The sequence below is a fragment of the Phaseolus vulgaris genome, chromosome 1, assembly GCF_000499845.2.
Source record: "Phaseolus vulgaris cultivar G19833 chromosome 1, P. vulgaris v2.0, whole genome shotgun sequence".
NCBI lineage: Eukaryota > Viridiplantae > Streptophyta > Magnoliopsida > Fabales > Fabaceae > Phaseolus > Phaseolus vulgaris.
In genome coordinates this window covers 38,476,745-38,496,479 of record NC_023759.2, presented here as the reverse complement: position 1 = coordinate 38,496,479, position 19,735 = coordinate 38,476,745, and the positions used below count along the sequence as shown (strand labels likewise).

At 27.4% G+C, this 19,735-nt stretch overlaps 2 protein-coding genes across 3 annotated transcripts; one reads left to right on the top strand and one right to left on the bottom strand.

Annotated features, from left to right (window-relative positions):
• Nucleotides 1–1,903: 1,903 nt before the first annotated feature.
• Nucleotides 1,904–2,369, top strand: LOC137816015 (18 kDa seed maturation protein-like). Its single transcript, XM_068619117.1, has 2 exons — nucleotides 1,904–2,011; nucleotides 2,112–2,369. Exons 1-2 carry the CDS (start codon nucleotides 1,904–1,906, stop codon nucleotides 2,367–2,369), a joined length of 366 nt encoding a protein of 121 aa, XP_068475218.1.
• Nucleotides 2,370–10,145: 7,776 nt separating this feature from the next.
• LOC137814132 (zinc finger CCCH domain-containing protein 36-like) lies at nucleotides 10,146–13,342 on the bottom strand. 2 transcript variants are annotated; one of them, XM_068616705.1, is made up of 4 exons: nucleotides 13,090–13,339; nucleotides 12,885–12,986; nucleotides 12,426–12,486; nucleotides 10,146–11,047 (listed from the first exon to the last, which is right to left on the bottom strand). In XM_068616705.1, the coding sequence occupies exons 2-4, from the start codon at nucleotides 12,955–12,957 to the stop codon at nucleotides 10,294–10,296; spliced, it is 888 nt and encodes a 295-aa protein (XP_068472806.1). In that variant the 5' UTR covers nucleotides 12,958–12,986; nucleotides 13,090–13,339; the 3' UTR covers nucleotides 10,146–10,293. The 2 variants fall into 2 exon arrangements, with proteins under 2 accessions (XP_068472806.1, XP_068472804.1); XM_068616703.1 differs by having other exon boundaries at nucleotides 12,885–13,342.
• Between the last annotated feature and the right edge of the window lie 6,393 nt (nucleotides 13,343–19,735).

The following is a 19,735-nucleotide window of genomic DNA, read 5'->3' as shown; positions in this document are numbered from 1 at the left end:
ACATGGCTGTGGGAAGATTTTTTTTTTTTGTGTGGCTCTTGATACCATGAAAGAGTAACAGAGCAGCCATAAAGAAAGAGAAAGGCAACACACAAAAGAAGAGAGAAATATTATTTTTGATATATTGACACATATAAAGAAAATGTATTTATAAAGGAGAAAGTACAGAAAGTACGTCCTACATCAAGAGCGTAGTATACTTTTCATTAACATTAAGCGATAATAAAAAAAAATATTTGTGAGGTTGGTGTTTCAAAATTCTTTCATCCATTTTGCTTATGTCCTTTGCATGCTACTAATTTTTTGACTCATTAAAATTATGTTATGTTGATCTACCTTTCCCATAATTAAAATATTTTCTTTTTAAAACTTTTTATTATTTCTATCTCATTTCAAAAAAATAATAAATGATTAGTTACGTTTATATCGGCCAAAAGAAAGATGTGAATTGCGTTAACAAATGTTATAAAAGATGGACAAAAAATAAAGATTGTATGGGCCAAATCTAACGCATGACAAACGCTTAGAGAAAGTGAAAGAAAAAACAAGAAATTACTTCAACTAGATTGAGATAGAAAGTTTATAAACTATATGTGAACTTAACTATCGATATAGGTTTAAAAAGTATTAAACTTTTTATGCGTCAGTGACACATAAGTATGATTGATTTTTTATTTTATGTATAAATATATGTGTTTTTTAATTTGCTTTAATTTATTGAATTTATAATATTATTATAAATATTAATTTTAGTTTTAAATAATTTATTTTGCAGACAAAATATAATTTTTGATATAAATTAATTAAATATAATTAAAAGATTTTAATTATTTAGTTGATTAAAATATTTAATATTAAAATTATTTAAAGAAAATATTTAAAAATGTTAAAATATAAATGAAAAAATAAAAATTGAGTAAAGAAAAAAAATATGTACTTAAATTTTGTAAATTGTTATATAAAAAATTATACACGTTTTAGAAGTGTAAATTTGACATTAACTATTTAATGTAAAATATAAGGAATATATTTATAAATAAAGAAGTAATTATTGTAATAAAATTTAAAAGTAAAGTTAAGAAAAGAAAAAGACAGGTACAACCTTATTTTGATAAGTAAATATAAATCTCATAATATCTATAAAGAACAATTTATTTTGATCCCAAAACTTTTATCTTATATTAATTGTGATAAGAAAGATGTGACTTCTTAGAAAAGAAGCACAAACTCATTTTAAATATTTATTCACAAAATATATAACACTTATGTGAGTCATTATTTTTGTCTAAATACATTCTAGAAAATATATTTCAAAATGATACTCGTTCTAAAATCTTATTTTAGAATTTTTTTTAAAATATGTTTTTCAAAATTTTGCGAAAACATTTTTCGAAATGTATTTATAAATTTCAAAAAACTAATTCAAAAATCATTTAATAAAGAACTTTGTCGGTAGAAGGATGGTGATAATAAACTAATATTTTATTTTGTAATTTAAAATTATTATAAATAGTGTTAAATGTATATTTTTTACGTTTATGTGTCAACAAAACTTTTCTTCTGAAAGAAACACCTAATCTAAGGGACCACTGAACAATTATTCCAACAAAAATATAAAAAATATGCTTTTTAGCTCTACTACAGGAGCGGTTGTCTGCTACGTGTACTAATAATGGAACCCACCTGTGATGAAGGTGGTAGCTAACCGACACGCGGCAGTTACGTGTAAGAAGAGGAATGAAAAAAATTGCCACGCGTACGACATGTGCACGTGTGGAAAAGTTAGCGTAGCACCTAAATGTATTTATTTGGTGTGTGGTGTTAGAGTCTGATACACTGAGCTTAAGAAAAGTAATCTAAGAAAGAAAGAAAAAGAAAGAAAAGAACAGAATCGATCGTGAAAATGCAAGGAGGAAAGAAAGCAGCAGAATGCGCGAAGGAAACGGCTTCAAACATGGGTGCTTCTGCCAAAGCTGGCATGGAGAAGACCAAGGCCAATGTCGAAGAGAAGGTACCCTTTATTTTCAATCATTCTATAGAACCATTATATTAATACGACTATCATATTACATAAATTATGGAACCAATAAATGTGCACGTGCTATAATCAGGCAGAAAGGTTGACAACACGTGATCCGTTGGAAAAGGAAATGGCTACCCAAAAGAAGGATGTAAAGGTCAACCAGGCTGAGCTCGACAAGCTGGCGGCGCGTGCGCATAACGCCGCGTCCAAGGAGGCGGCCACCTACCCCACCACCGGGGAGCATGGTAATCACACAGAGCTCCACCAGACGTCGGCGATGCCAGGTCACGGAACTGGGCAGCCCACGGGCCACGTGACCAATCGAGGCCTGGGTGGGAACATCTAGGCCCGGGTGAGAACAACTACGGCCCATAATACCCGTGCAGGTGGAAACTCATATGATTATGGCTTTAGGGGTAATTACAGGTAAATAATGATGATTATATCATCAAAGGTTATTAGCAACGGTTTAATAAAAATGGCGTAGTTGATTTCTGTGCCATGTTCTCTTTTTCTCTCCATTTTTGTAATGGAGAGTGGAAGGGTGTTGTTACTGGTTTAAAAAGGTTTTTCACTGGACTGTATTGTTATGTATCACTTTGTTTCAATAAATAAATAAGATCTATCTTGTTTGGGTAATAGATCACACACATTCTATTATATATTATCAAATTATTTTTTACGAAATTTACCTTGATTATTATAGTGAGATTTTGAATATCTTATTTTTTTTTTATCAGCAATAAGATTTTCAATATTTTTGTCTTTTTATTTTGATATGAAAATTTGTTAATGTTTTGTTTATGTCTTATTTGTTTAAAATGCATACATTACGATAATTATATATTAACAAATGCAAGAATGTTGCAGTTATGTAATACTCTTGTTTATCTGTGACTTTAATGAAGAAAATTAAAGGCATGTATAAATTGTCAATGTTGTTTATCATAATTATATATCTTAAATCATGAAAGAGTTGTCATTTACTATGATTTTAAAGCTAAATATCATATTTCTACCTAAATGTCCTTTAATCTGAAACGATGAATTATGTAGGCAATATTTAAACATCATATTAAATATTTTGTATCATTTAAATATTTTACCTTATTTCACACAAAAAAAAAATCAAGAAATGGTGATTTGCTTCGATTAAGTGAAGAATACGAATTATGTCGGACAAACTTACGAAAAAATAATCATAAAACAAAGGCTGTGTAGATCATTCTGATGCATGGCAGAGGCTTAAAAAAACGAAAATAAAAATAAAAAAATTGTGTCAGACGCTTAAAAAAACTTTAAAAAATGAAAATAAAAAGAAATTGTGTTAGCTAAACCGACAAATTGCAATGAAATATTTATAAACTATGTGATAAACCGATAATATATGTTCAGAAAAAATATTAATAATATTCTTTATCCATCGGTCGATGAAGTATGGCTGATTTTTAATTTTAGTTATTATATATATATTAATGTGTGTTTTTTAATTTATTTTAAATTTATAATATTATAAATAATAGATATTAATTATAGTTTTGAGTTTTACTTTAAAGTTGTTTTTTAAAGTTGAAAGTTAAATTTTGATGTAAGTTAACTAAATATAGTTAAAATAATTTAATTATTTAGTTGATTAAAGTCTTTAATATTAAAATTATTTAAAGAAACTATTTTAAAAGATTAAGAAAAAATGAAAAAATAAAAATTAATAATTAATAAAAAAATATGTATTTAATTTTTGATAATGTTATATAAAATATAAAATAGTATACCGATCTTAAAAATGGTATGAACTATTTAATGTAAAATTTAATTAAGATATTAAAATTAAAGAAGTAATTATTGTGATAAAATCTGAAAGTAAAGTTAAAAAGAAAAGGTAGGATTTGACAATCTTAAGAAAATATGAATTTTATAATATCTTTAATCTAATATAATAAAGTAACAATATATTTTAAATCTATTTTTTTTCTAATGTTTATTGTGGTTCAAAATAGGGGATTTTTATTCTGATATCCATTTTAAAGATTTATCCTCAAATATATAATATAAACATTAAAAAGTGTAAGTGAGTAATTTTTCTATATTCTTACAGTATCCATAGTGTTATAAACTTCACTACATATTCTAATATACAAAGACTTGTAACTTATTCATAATATCAGTATATTTTTACGAGCATGCACATGTACATTATTCTACAAATGCGTTAATACACTTTTTCAGTGCATTCAAATGATATATTGATAGATTTAGTTTCTTTTTTAATATATGTCTTTCATCATAGAAGCAATGATGAAACAATCTTGATTGCTGTTATCTTTAACAAATCTAATTCTTAAATATATCATTATTTTATTTTGAGTATTTAGTATAATTTTTACATTTACTTTTAAGTGTGAATTACATCAATCAACACCTATAAACTATAAACTTGATACCTATAAACTTGATATAGAATGTAAAGAAAAAGACGAGAGATAAATATATATTGTTTCGTATGATAATTTGAAGTCACTAAAAACATATTCATATGAGAATATCACAAAACTAGAATCATTTAAAGTAAATGTACAAATCTTACCTGTCAATCAGCTAGATGAACGAGAACCAAATTATCTTTCCGAACAAGAATTGAATGTTGTTATAAATTGTATGATTTTATGTTATTTTGACATTCGTAGGGTCTTAAATGTAAATATTAATAATTTTAGTTTCCAAAAAAATTTCTCTGACATTTTTATTTATGATATATTTGTAATTATTTTTATTTATTAAATTATAAAATAAATTATGTTGAATATTTTAATTAAATTGTAAAATAAATTATGTTGAATATTTTAATGTTAGTGAGTTTTGTTTTTTCACTCTAATGTTTAGTTTAAAATTTTATTTATTTTTGTTGTATGAATTAAATTATTTACTTAAATTTATAGTTCAGTTTGTCAAAATTTAAATAAATGTTCAAAATATTATGAAAATATAAATTACATATCAATAAATTTGGTTGATTTATTCAATTTAAAAGAATTTATAAAAGTATTAAACTATTATTTATTAATATTAATGTAGTAAAGTATTTATTAATTATATTTATAATAAAATTGTAAGTTAAGAACTAAATAAAAGTACATATATGTGGGGATATTCTCTACGGAAAAGATTTAAATTTCTGAAAGGTTCCAGTTTGATTTGGATTTAAATGTGTTGCAGTTTATATTTTTGTTTGAAAATTTTATAGTTGAGCGACATGTTCTGTTTGTAAATTTATGTTTATGATTGTTGGATAATTTATGATTTATGGCCTTGGTTTGGTTTAAGAAATTATGGGAAATTTAGTGACAATTTATGTGAGTTCCATTAAGAGGATGTTTTATTGTAGAAAAGAGTTAGTTCATGTTATAAATGTGTAAATGTATCTAGTTTTTTTTTTTTAAATTATTTTGTTTAAAATATTTAAAAGAAATTAAAGTTTGTGGGTGTACAAAATAAACAGGGATGGCAGATAGCAAACCTAATGAGCCCGTTGAATGAGCCCAGATTTTAAAACTGAATGCATATATAATAAGCCTGGTGCAGATACGAAAATGCTAGGCAGCAGAATGAGCCCAAACTTGATAAAACATAGTGCAGATATACGAAGTATAAGGTGCAAATAGTAAAGTGCTTAGATTGGGAGTATCAAAGAGAGGGGGGAGGGGTCTGAAAAGTATTTGTACTAATTAGTAATAATTTTAGAATTTTAAAAATAATTAAATTCTAATTAAAAATTTAGTACAAGACATTTGTTTTTTATTCTAACAAATTATTTTGTTTAAAACATTTATTACGTATATATGTATTTTAAATAAATTAAAAACTGGTGGGTGTATAAAAAAAGAGGGGTAGAAGATAGAAAACGTCATAGGCCAGTTGAATGAGCCCAGGTTTTAAAACTGACTGCATATATAATAAGTGTGGTGCGGATAGAATTGCTGGGCAGCAGAATGGGCCCAACGCTTGACAAAACATGGTGTTGATATATGAAGCAAATTGTGCAAATAGTAAAGTTTTCGTACTGAGAATATCAAAGATAGGGGGTCTGAAAAGTATTTGTAGTAATTAGTAATAAATTCAGAATTTTCAAAATAATTAATATCTCTTTAAAATTTAGTACTACATATAGTTTTTCTTTAACAATTTTTTTAAAGCATTTATTATATATATATATATATATATATATATATATATTTAAAATAAATTAAAAGCTGGTTGGTGAATAAAATAAACAGGGGTGGCACATAGCAAAAGTGTTGGGCCAGTTTATCGAGGCCACGTTTTAAGACTGAGTACATATATAATAAGCATGGTGCAGATACCAAAATGCTGGGCACCAGAATGGGCCCAACCTTCACAAAATGTGGTGCGGATATATGAATTATATGTGGCAAATAGCAAAGGGCTGTGAGTGGGAATTTCAAAGGGAGACGATTTTAAAAGTATTTGTAAGTAATAATTTTAGAATTTTCAACATAATTAAATTCTTATGAAAATTTTAGTATTATACATTTTTTTTAGTTTAACAAATTATTTTGTTTTAAAAAATTATTATATATTTATATATATGTATGTATGTATGTATTTAAAAGAAATTAAAAGCTGGTGAGATCAAATAAATAGGAGTGGCAGATAGCAAAAGGCATGGGCCAGTTGAATGAGCCAAGGTTTTAAAACTGAGTGCATATATAACATGCATGATGGAGATACGAAAATTCCTTGACAGCAGAATGGACCCATGTTGTAGAAAACATGGTGCAGATATATGAAGCATATGGTGCAAATAGTAAAGTTATAAGAGTGAGAATATCAAAGAGAGGGGCTCTTAAAAGTATTTGTACTAATTAGTAATAATTTTAGAAATTTCAAAATAGTGTTTCAAAATAATTGTATATATATAGTGTTTCTTATTTTAACAATTTTTTAAAACATTTATCATATATATATATATATATATATACATATGTGTATTTAAAAGAAATTAAAAGCTGGTTGGTGAATAAAATAAACAGGGGTGGCACATAGCAAAGTTCATAGGCCAGTTAATTGAACCCAGGTTTTAAAACTGAGTGCATATATTATAAGCGTGGTGCAGATACGAAAATGCTGGGAAGCAGAATGGGCCCAGTTTTGACAAAAGATGGTCAGATATATGAAGTATATGGTGCAAATAGGAAAGTGCTGGAAGTGAAATATCAAAGAGAGAGAATCTGAAAAGTATTTGTACTAATGAGTAATAATTTTAAAATTTTCAAAATAATTAAATTCTCATAAAAAATTTAGTACTGCGTATACTTTTTTTATTTTAAGAAATTATTTTATTTATTATATATATTTAAAAGAAATTTAAAGGTGGTGGGTTTATAAAATAAACAGGGCGGCAGAGAGCAAAAGGTATGGGCTAGTTAAATGAGGCCAGGTTTTAAAACTGAGGTCATATACAATAAGTGCGGGGCAGTTTCTTCCTGCACTTCTACATTCTTTTTCCTGGACCCTCACAATTTTGTAAATTTCAAAGTTAACCTTGATCTTTTATTTGAAATCGGGATCTGAGAGTATGTTACGGATTCATCAATCCGGAAGTGAATCATGTTACTTTCTAGATGAGGGGTGTTTCAAAAGCAAAGTTTGCATAAACTATTGATTGGATTGCTGAATCTGGAAGCTTAATTTCTATTACGGATTTGTGTATCCAGAATGATTTTTCAATTATGAATTTTTGAATCCGGAATACATATTTTGAATTATGGATTGGCGGATTTGAAATGTTTTTTTTTTTTTTTAATTAAGGATGTCTTGCATTTTTTTATTTTGGATTAACACTTCCATTCATGTACTATCGGAAGCAACAATCCAAGTTACCGGACACGTCAATTCGAAATTTTACTAGAAGCGCCAATTCAGTCAATTCGAAATTTTACCAGAAGCGCCAATCCAAAAATTTACCGTATTTCGTAATCTTGAGTTGATGTGAGTTGATTAGGAGATGATTCATTAGGTGACACTTTAAGAATTAGGATAAAAATTCTCAAGCAATTCAAGAACTAAACTGGAACCCATTAAAAGAAGATGAACCGATTGAATATATCAAAGAATGCACATGAACCGATTAGAATGATGTAAGAAAACATTTGAACCGAACAAAATGAAGAACAACTCATTACAACCGATTAGAACCACACAATAACAATTTTCTACCGATTGAAAACAAGAACAAATGAATAAGACATGTTTAGAGTTTGACATGGAATGAAAATGGAAGAAGAAAATGAAAGGTTGGTGAAAACTTATGTGGTTGTAGACAAGGGAATGGTCACGCCATGTGGAAGGTGATTGGCTTCAAGATGAGTGAAAAATACCGTCACTTGAGACCTCCCAAAGACTCACAAGATAAGACTATGAGAATGAGAACAAGTCTCTCAAAAATTTCTCAACTTGAGAAGAGTAAGGTTACTTCAATTTCAATCTAATGTGTCTTTACAAAAGCCAAACTCCTCTTTATATAAAGTAGAGGCGTGGTCATTCAAAAGGCAAAAGTGAGAAAGAGCAAGTGAAAAGGTATTTAGAAAATGGTATTTAGAAAATGCTGTCCAATAAGTCATATACTTCATGAAAAGTGTGACTTCTGGTACTATTTCTAATAAGTCTTATACTCCTTTTCATACTTCATTTTTATGTTATATTTTAAATCTACTCTATAGAAATTACAAATTTTAAAAACACTAATAAGAAGAACTTTAAATATTTTGATCTTTGAACATTTCTCCTATGGATGACATCTTTATTTGTTTGTTGGGATAATCTTTTAAGTTTAACATCTTTGGTTATCTTCATGTATTTTTGAGTGACATCAAGAATTAAAAATATAAATAAACAATTTTTATATAGAGACAGTGAATCACTTTCACAATGTAGTTTTTGAAAATCTGCTAATCAAGTGCATTAACGAAAGTTATTTAGTTGTTGTTTTGTATCACTAGTTTTTGAAATACTAAGTGGGATGCTGGTTTAGCCTTACTAGCCAGAGTTAGGTTTTCTATAACTTGTTTTTTTTCAAAGAACATTTACACATTAGTAGCAAATAATTGTTTTTCTCCATATTTTGGGGTTGGAGAATAATTTTGATGAGAAATAATACTTTCACATTTCACGTCCTCTTAAAAAAAAGCTCACTTAACAAATAATTTTAATCATGTAATAATATTTAGTAGTATTTTAAGTTTAAAATGAAAAAGTATATAATTAAAATATTAATGTTCTAACTTGTCAAGTGGATCGATATTTTAGTTTTTTAGGTGACAAAATATCACCACCCAATTTTAATTGTCTATTGATAGATAGATACATTGTAGTGTGATGGGGTGACATCAAAGTGGAAAGTATTGAAAATATTATTATTATTATTATTTATATAAATAACAGTCTTTTCTTCTAAAAATAATAATTTTCTACAATGATAATTTTTTAAAATAAACTTATAAGTAGCATTCCATTCTCTATAAAAATATGAAAAAATAGTTTTAATTTATTTAAAGAAGTAAAATAAATATTTAAGACGGACGTGTCTAAGACTTTACGCATAGTTGATGAACTAGGATTCTTTTTCTTAAAGGTCTTTTAAAAAGTTATTCTATGGCTTTTTATGACTATTGTGATTTTTTTTCATCAGCAACTAGTGAGGAATAGCTTTATATGAATTTAGAACTTGATTACACGCAGAGAATGTGCTAATAACTTGCTACATCTGTTTCGCAATAATTATTGTTTAATCTATAAAATAAAATTATATTTTCATGCTTTCATTTTAACGTAATTTTACAAATATAATAAAACTAATTTTCACAGTTTAAAGAGATCGGGATACTAACTTTGTATTCATTTAAAAACTTACTATTTTTAGAAGAAAATAATATTATTATATATAATTAAATTAATAATTTCATTTACTTTATACTACACAAGTACCATCCCATCACACTACAATGCATGTATCAATCAATAGATAAAGAAAATTATTCTCCAACCCCAAAAATAGGACAAGAAAAGAACCATGCTTTCCAACTAAATGACCTAAAAAGAACACCACTTTCATGATATAAGAGAAGTTGCAATTGATAAAGAAAACAAGTTATATAGAAAGCAACTCAACAGCAAAACTAACATTCAGTACTGCTAAAGTAGCAATGCACAACAATAATAATAGCTCTGGCTAATGTACCGGACTAACACAAACTTCATACTGATTTACGCAATTCAGCAGCTCCATGAGCAAAGTGGCATCTCTCTCCAAATGTGCAAGATCCTTTGGAAAAATTCTCACACAGCTTCGTCTTAAAATTGCTTCCATGCTCTCGAATAGGTGCACCAGGAACCCCTTGGTTAGCTTTTGATGAGGCAGACATTTGCAGGGTCAGTAGCAAATCCTTCACCATATTACTAGCTTCCTTGATTTGCTCAAAATTTCCCTCTAGTTCAATGTTTCTAATATTAGGATCAGATTCATGCTCCCGGATGGAAAGTTTGGCTCCAGTTTGGCGGCATATCTGTTTTGAGTTCACACCACCCTTCCCAATGATTGCACCAGCCAGGGATGCTTCTACGCTGATCTTGGCAGTGGCATGGGAACCAAAACTTGTAGCAGGACCAGGAGAAGGCTCCATTCGACCAGCAAAACGACCTGATGCAGTGGGTCCCATGGCACGATGATCATCAAATGATGGAGCAATATGCTTGCCAAGTTCCCATTCACCATGGGCAAAATGGCATTTATCACCAAATTTGCAACCTTCAGCAGTATTAAATTTGTTGCATATGCGGGTCTTAACAGCAGATGGTGCGGACCCATTTGGAACAGGTGGCAGAGCTGCAACATTTCTTGGCGCTGGAGGTGCAGCAGGCGTTAAATTCATTATATGGGCAACAGCATTATAGCCACCAGGAACGTAATGCAGGAAGTGGCAGCCCTCGCCAAAAGGACAACCAGAAGTGCTGCAAGATAATACACAATCAAGTTACACCAAACTCATTTCCACTTCCTTAAGTATAAAATGTAACATGAAGAAACTACTGGCTTATTTAGCAAAAAGGGATAGCAAGGGAGTTTTAAAATAGGACAGGCATGCAAATTAGTCTATCAGAGTCGTCTACTATATTGTAATATATTCATACACCACTCATGCACACTGAAATGCTAAAAGATCACAGTTTCAGAACGGTTCCTCCAAATTGAACTACATGAAAAACTAAAGTATAAAACCAACTAATTGAAAAGGAAATAATACAGCAAGAGCACCGAGCCAAACAGGAGAAAGGCAAAGTCATACAGGCAGATCTCAAGCAAGGCCCACTCTTAGGACCAACCGGCTCACAGTAACAAGTATAGTAGACAGTCTATCAAGAATTAATGAGTATAGCTTCTAGTTTTACCCATCCCAAATAATAATTTCATATCATCTCCACTCAAACTGAAATATAATCACAGTAAAGAAGACTAGATCCTTCAATAGTGCATTATGAAAGACAAAAAGAAGAAATTGAACGTGGAGAAGAGACCTAGAAAGCCAACAAAGATCTAACAAAAAAGTACCCAATCACAAGAAACTGACATTTATTTTTGAATAATTCTAGAAAAGTTTCTCAAATGTATTTACATTGACAGCCACCAATAAAAATGAAAAATCAGACATCCGACTCCAAAATTGTACGAAAAGAGCAGGCAATCAAAGAACTCAAGCATAAATATAAATCCGCAAATGAATATATTTATTAAATTGCCAACTGGTAACCAAACGGCGTTGTCAATGGAAACCTAGTGGAATAGGGCGGAAGGCCAAAATTCTGCCATATAAATGTCATTGCAGCCTACAGCACTGTCATACCAATTGAAGTACAAAACCACCAAAATTTATTTGTAGTTTTGACAACATACCTGACCCAACCAACTGAAGTTCAATTCATATTAGTTTGTTAATAGCTTACCAAATGAAAGTGGGTTCAAAAGCAATAGAACCCATTAAAGACTGAAAAATTGATCTTAAACATAATTTCAAGGGAAACAAACTAATTAAGCTGAAAGGTAAACATTAAGAGGGAAATGATCAATTTATCGCCAAGAAAGTGATCTTGGAGCCAACTATATTCCATCCACTTGTTATCTTTTTCTACTCTGTTATTTCTGTTACAACTTGTTTAGAGAAAGAACAGTATGTACCTGTATAAAAGCTTTGAAAGCCCAGTTAATTTGCATAATTGCACAATTAAGTTTTAAAGCAACTAAACAATTAATTCTTAAAATAATTATAATAAAACACTATTAGGAATAGATAGGCAGTTCAAAAATATTTATTAGATAGGAATAGATTAGAACCTGAAAAACTTGGTACAAGGCTTCGATTTGCTTCCTACACCAGTTGATAAGGACTCCATTTCTGTTGCAAAACATTATTACTTATTCTCAGTTAATATTCCTTTGCTTATTAATCTAGTAAATTTTATTCCAAAGCTATTAGTATTAACCAACAACTTTAAAATGTAATTACTTTCGAGTGACAACATTTTAGAATTTTTTGTAGTTTCTGAGTTCATTAGACAGGGAAATCAGAGGTTAGGTTTTCCACTGCCCCAACTACTGAAAAACCGACCAATCTGAAACAATTCTACAACAGCGCAAGCTATGCTCATAAGCATGAGAGAGAAATTTCTCCCCTCAAAGGGCACCCCACAAAACACAAAGGAAGAAAGCAAAGGCAAACAACTTTTGAAGCATAATAAACCAAAGCGAATGAAAATACAAAGCCCAGGAAACCAAAAATGCTTAAAATCAAACCTTGCTTGGATTTCTTAAATCCACCATTGGAGTTGAAACCGAGTTCGAGTCTTCCCCTCTTGCGAGTATCCATCGATCGAGATCCGGAAGAAATGGCGAGTTCTAGGTATAGAAGATTGCAGAGAAAACCTAAGCTTACAATTGATGAGAGGAAATGAAAAGAAGAAGAAAAATTGATAGAAACTTAATGAGGAAAAACCCTAACCCTAGGAGTGGTGATCCTGAAAGAGGGGTTTTGCAACAAGGAGCGTGTAGAAAGGAAAGAGTTTGATGAGGCTATAAATGAATAAAATGATAAAGATTGAGAAAAAAGTTTTTTTTTATCTCTTGTAATTTATATAAATATATTAATTTGATGATGTTATAAATTAGGTTTAAAGGTGGGTTGGATTTGTTCTGTCATCTTACAGCTGCTCTCGATTTCCCTCACATGCTTCCTTCCCTGCTCACATGACATTATTCATTATTGATGTTGTCACTTTATATATGAAAATTATATTTTATTTTTTTATTTAATTTTATATTATATTTATATACATTTTTTTTATTAAAAACTTCCTTAAACCAATGGAAAGTTCCTAAATAAAAAAAAAAAATACAACTGAAAGTTCCAAGACAAAATTATACAATCACAATTTGCTGATAAAGCATTACAAATAAAACTAGCACCTTGCTGTTTCCTTAAATTCATGAATTATTTGACCACTTGAAAAAACAAGACACGTTTTGTAAAATTTTAGAATGTTATTGCATGTGTATAAAATTTGTAGATTTTTTTAAGAAATTCTTCACTAACAAAATATTATAGTAGAATATAAGAATAGAATGACTACATTAATTGGATGATCTTTAATGTCAGAGTCTTTGTTTTAAATTTTAATTAATTTATTTTAGATCTTACTATGTTAGATATTTTTACAATCTGTATTTAATTTTTTAAAAATTTATAACAAAAAATTTAGTATTTTTTTATTTATTGATGGAAAAATATTTTAAAAAAATTAAACATAATTTTTAATTCTTACAGTTTATAATTTTATTTAATACTTCAAGTTTTAAATTTTATTTTAGCATGTTTTAATAAGAAAATCTTATTAGATCAAGCACAATACTAACGCAAATAATCCATCTCGTATAATGTGAACTAAGTGATTTAAAGAATTTTTTTCCAAAATAGTAAAGTTTGATATCTTTTTACTCAAATAGCATACTGAGTCTAATAATTATCTAAATAACATCATTTATAATTATCTAAATAACATTATTTACTATTGTTCATAATTCGATTCCTGGATAACGAAACATGATTTGATGTACTTTAAAAATACCAGTTTGGAATTTAGTTTTCACGAAACTGTTTTTTTTTTCTTTTTTATTTAAAAATGAATGATAGAATTTATAATTTTATATTTTTAAAATTTAATTATTTAAAAATTGATTTGAAAAATATTTTTTTTAAATATTTATTTATAAAAATAATTATAGAATATAATAACTTAGAAAATAATTATTTTGAGAAAATAATTCTTTAAAAAGACATGTAGTTAAAAAAAAATATGTAAATAAGAAAAAAATGTTAATAAAAATTAACATTAATAAATTTTGAAATAATTTATTCTTTTAATTTTGATTTAGAAAATTTCATGGAAAAAAGAAAGAAATTTTTAAAAAATAGTGATTTTTTTACATAATTTAGATTATTGTTTTTTAAATAATAAATATGAGAATTAAAATATTTAAAAATGTAATAATTATTTTTGTAAATAATTATTCAAATAAAAGCATTAATTTATAAAAATATTTTTTATAAACAACAGTATTCCCTATTTGTTTATCCTTATTGTTACTACCATAATTATTTTAATAATTATGTCTAGGATTAAAAATAATTTTTAAAATATTATAAATAAAAAAATTTAAAATGGACTCAAAATATATTTAAATATATAATTTATTTTTACATGTTTATATTTACATTTTATTTATAAATAAATAACTATTAATATTACATTTTTTTTATTTAATACAAAATTAAATAATCACTTCTCCAAATATTTATTTTTCTAACAAATTAAATTTTCATATTTTTAATTTTATAATTAATTAGTCCTTAAAGTAATTACTTTTCTAAATAATTATGTTTTAAATTATAATATTTTTTTAATAATAATTTTTTAATATAATTAATTTTTTAAATTATTAATTTTCAATATATTTATGTTTCTAAAATATTATCCCTCAACATAATTACCTTTCTAAAATTTTATTTTTTAAATATGTTTTTTTCTACAATTTTATTCATAATAATTATTTTTAAGATTATTTTTTTATTTTAAAATTCATTTCCTTTTATTTTTAGATAAAAAAAGAAATTAAAACCCAAATAAAATTTTGATTATTTACAAAAGTGCATCAAATTGTAAAGATCTAGAAAGTATAAAGTAGTAGTGATATATTTTAAATGACACCTGGATATTTTATTATTAAAATAAAAATAGTATATAAATAGAAATTTCAGTTATTTAGGTTTCATTTTAAAAGAAATATCATCTCTTTAAAAGTTTTTTTTCCTTTCTCTACCTTTTCTCTAAAATTTCAACCTCCTCACTCATTAGATCAATGATCGAAGTCCGCTATTGGACTTCTAGCTGCAAAGACTACAAGGCTGCCTGATTAGAATATCAGATATAATAAGTTCATTTTTGCTCTTTTTCTGAGTCAATTTTTGAACTTGTTAAGTTTGTCTCAGTTCGGTTTTGCATGTGACGTTTTTTACTTCAAAATTTGTCTCTACTCACAGTCCTAATGATATAGTTAGAATTTTTATCAAGACTTTGTGGTGCACGTTAAATTGTCCTTGAGCCCCGTAGATTTGGTGTTCTTTGTGAGCACAACTCAAACTCAAGTAAGGAAAACTAATTTAAATTTTCAATAGAACTTTAGGTTAGAAAATCTAGATATGGGGGTCACATGGTCATTAGTTTCAAAATTTGTTTGCAGGATTGATTGTTTCAGAGTAAAAAATGTATTTTGAAATTAAATGTTGGAATGATTGAATGAGTAATTGAATGTGTTTTATTTGAGATTGTAAAATTTTAGATTTTATGTTCATTGTGATGTGAATATAGTTATCGAATGTGTTTTGATTGATATTGGAAGTGTTTAAATTACAGTATAAATGAGTTGGATTGTTGTATGATATAATTGAAGTTAAAAATTTGTGAGTATTGATTATTGATTATGAATTAGAGATGTTGAATATATAGATGGTATTATAGATTGAAAAATTAACTTTATTTGAATTACTATCAAACTTTTAAGCGGAGAATTGTTATTGTTTTTGGTCTAATATGTTCGAGTATGAAAAATTTGTTGAAAAACTTGAATTTTAATGGTTTTATGCAGTTTTAATCTGCATATTTCACTCAGCAAGGTATTTTCGCTTAAGCGAATTATTCTCGCTCAAACTAACCCAAGATAGTGAGTTCTTAAATCATTTTCGCTCAAGCGAAAATATGGTGAAAAATGGAGTGCTCTCGGGTTCATTTTTGCTCAAGCGAGAAGGAATCTCCATTTTTGCCCAAGTGAGAGGGAATCTCACTCAAGAAAAAATGGGATGCTCTCAAGTTGATTTCCACTCAAGCTAAAAAAAATAAAAAAACTAAAATTTTAAAATTTGCTTTTGTGTTTCTATTTTATTATTGTTTATTGTTTTTAATTAATTCTTATGAAAATTTTAATATTATATTTTTGAAAATCCTTTAGTTTTTATGTGTTTATTTAATTTTTTTGTTTTGTTTGCTTTCTATGTTTTGGTAAGATTAAATAGTGTGACTTTGTATAATGGGAGATGTAAATTATGAAGTTCAAATCGAGACAATATTATTTTCAGGAAAGAAAATATTGTGTTGAGATTGTTAGGATGTGTATTGACTAGTGATGCACCTAGAAGGAGGTATTCCAACTCTACTAATATAATGAAATCGTATATATGAAGTTATTCAGGTAGAGTCAAGTATTTGAGTATGTGGGCCAGTAGAAGTCTGACATGAAAAATGTTAATGATGAATTATGGGAGACACTTGATGATTTTTGTGAAAATGTATGAGAATTTATGACTTTATGTTTGTTAATTGAATTTGAAATTATATAGAATTTTTTTATAGCTTACCCTATTGTTTGTTGTGTTTTGTTTTCTTTATTTGTGATGATCGTGTATTTACACGGGAGCAGACATGGTTACAAGTGATAAAGTTCCTCAATGAGCAACTAGAGGATGTGATGTTTTTAAACTTATATGTATATATTAAAATCCCTATAAAGAGAAATATATTTTGAGATACACTGTGAAATATTTGATATATATTTGTATATGTAATAGTTTGATCATTTATACATATATTAATTTTTTTAGATGTGAGAATTTAGAGACATTACATAAATCATGCTAAAAATTTGGTTATTTGAAAATTGAATTATGTTAAAAGTGTGTTACTTGGATAATTAATTGACAAACTACTCTACTAGGTAAAACAAAAATTAAAATATGTTATTTTTGAAAATATTTTTGCCTTAATAATTACAGATGTAACTAAGTATATATATAAATACATTTTTATGCAAACACATTACTAAAAAAATACATATTTCCAACTAGATTGTTACCAATTTCTTTTCAATAAATATTTTCCACAAAATTTTTATCATTTTTTTCAAGTGAGAGGGAATTTCGCTTATGCGAAATGGGGTGAATTTTGGAGTGTTATTGGGTCTGTTTTAGGTCAAATGAAAGAATTTTCACTTGGGCGAGACCCATCCTCGATCAAGCAAGATAATTTTTTTTGCTTTTGAGAACCTAGTTTATTATTTTTAAGTGAAAATTTTAAATTTTATTTCACTACAAGAAAAACGTGAATTATATATGGATTATATCCGTATGTAAATTTGGCACCATGAAGCGGAAAGTAAAATAAAATCTGCAGTGGATGGGATTCAAAACCAAGTTCCTTCAGTGACCAAAAAAACTTTAACCACTACACCAGACAAATTCTTTAATATTATTATGATTTTTATTGTACTTATTATTAATTTGTGAGTGTATTGATTTGTGAGTGTCCTTTGAATGAGACGATCCTAATGAAATCACAAAGATAGAGTTATTTAATTGGTGAGACTCGAAGGAGGTTCATATGATTGAGTATAAGACTCAAAACAGATCATATGGATTTATCATGTCATATGAGATGAAGAGATGATGAGATATTGACATGATTGTGCACATAATTGTGTGGATTCATAGTGAGTAGTATGACATATGAAAGTCTCTAATGACTTGTTTGTTTCCGGGTATCATAAGGGAGGATGGAAGGGCGGGCAGATGGAGTGTGTGTTTGGTTCAATGTGTTTGAGGGTGTTGGAGCAGATGGGAGAGCGATGTGGACCATTTTTTTACTCTTCACAAAAGTGAGAAGATTTGCGCTGATTACACGTTGGCAGAACAGGCACAATGCAATTTTACTTTCATATCCTTCCATCCATTTTTAATATATTAAACACAGTGTGGGCAGTTGTGCATGCATTTTTGAATGAGGTTTCTTTCTTGCTTAATGTGGTCAAAGTGCTAGCAGTGATGTAGAAGAGAATCTTGACCATTTTTTTAAAAAAAGTTATAGCCCCATGAACTTTGTAAATGCATAAATAAAATTAGGTTTTATGAGAGTTTTGCTTGTTGTGAAGTTTGTATTGTGAGAGCTCCTATGCCTAGAACGAGTGAAAGTGAGAACTGGTTTTGTCATTGTAGTTTTTTTATTTTTTAAGTGCTTGAGGAAGAGCAATAAAAGAAGGTAAAATCCCTGATGCAATGAGTCTGTCTTGATTTTTGTTAATAGAATCAACTTTCCTGTACGTTGAGAATGATTTAAAATTTTGATGTAAACAACAAAATCGATTTTGATGCTTGTTTCAAACAAGTAAAATCAATTTTCGAATTTTCCAAAATTGTGCATAACTGATTTTCATATTTTATGAAATGGTGCATAATTGTCTTGATTTGAGAGAATTTATTTTATAGCTTTTAAAAATAGAATGAGAATCGATTCTCGTTGTGTGATAAAAGTGTTGGAATTGATTTTCGTTTTCTATAACTAGATACAAAATCAATTTTATTAACTAATTTATAATATTTTCTTTTATGTTTTTTTCTTCACATTGGATCTTGGGTGCTCTGGGTGATTTTGCTTGCGTTGACCATACATTTTATTTTTATAAATGTATTTAGAGTTTTTTTTTATTAGGTGTGTTTACTGTTTTTAATTTTTAAAAATATATTTACAATTTTTTCCTATATGTATACTGTTTTTATTTTTAATAAATATATTTATATTCTTCTATATGTATTTACTGTTTAGTTTATTTTGTATGTGTTTACCATTTTTATTTTTTATAAATGTATTTACTTTTTATTATTATGTGTTTACTATTTTTATATTTTTTATTATTATATTTTACTGTGTAATTTTCTATTTTATGACTTTATTGTTTTTATATAACGTTCTTACATTTTTTATTATTATGTGTTTTTTTATGTGTTTATTGTTTTTAATTTTAATAATTGTATTTATATTTTTTTTTGTGTTTACTGTTTTTGTGTTATTTATTTTATGTGTTTACTATTTTTAATTGTTATAAATGTATTTAATTTTTTTATAGAAGGTTAGTATTTTTAGGGTTTAGGGTTTTAAATTTTTGAATTAATTTTATAATAAATATTAATATTTGCATGTATGTGTTGATTAGTTAATAGTTTAGGGTGTGAGAAAACTTGATTTAGTGGATATTTGATGGAAGAGTTA

Bases quoted from the DNA above. Each gene is read 5' to 3' on its own strand.
- LOC137816015 (XM_068619117.1), top strand. From the start codon at position 1,904: ATGCAAGGAGGAAAGAAAGCAGCAGAATGCGCGAAGGAAACGGCTTCA. The intron at 2,012-2,111 runs GTACCCTTTATT...TGCTATAATCAG, and splicing joins AGGCCAATGTCGAAGAGAAG to GCAGAAAGGTTGACAACACG.
- LOC137814132 (XM_068616703.1), bottom strand. From the start codon at position 12,957: ATGGATACTCGCAAGAGGGGAAGACTCGAACTCGGTTTCAACTCCAAT. The intron at 12,487-12,884 runs GTTTGATTTTAA...GTTTTGCAACAG, and splicing joins ATTTAAGAAATCCAAGCAAG to AAATGGAGTCCTTATCAACT. The intron at 11,048-12,425 runs GTTCTAATCTAT...ATTATCTTGCAG, and splicing joins CCTTGTACCAAGTTTTTCAG to CACTTCTGGTTGTCCTTTTG.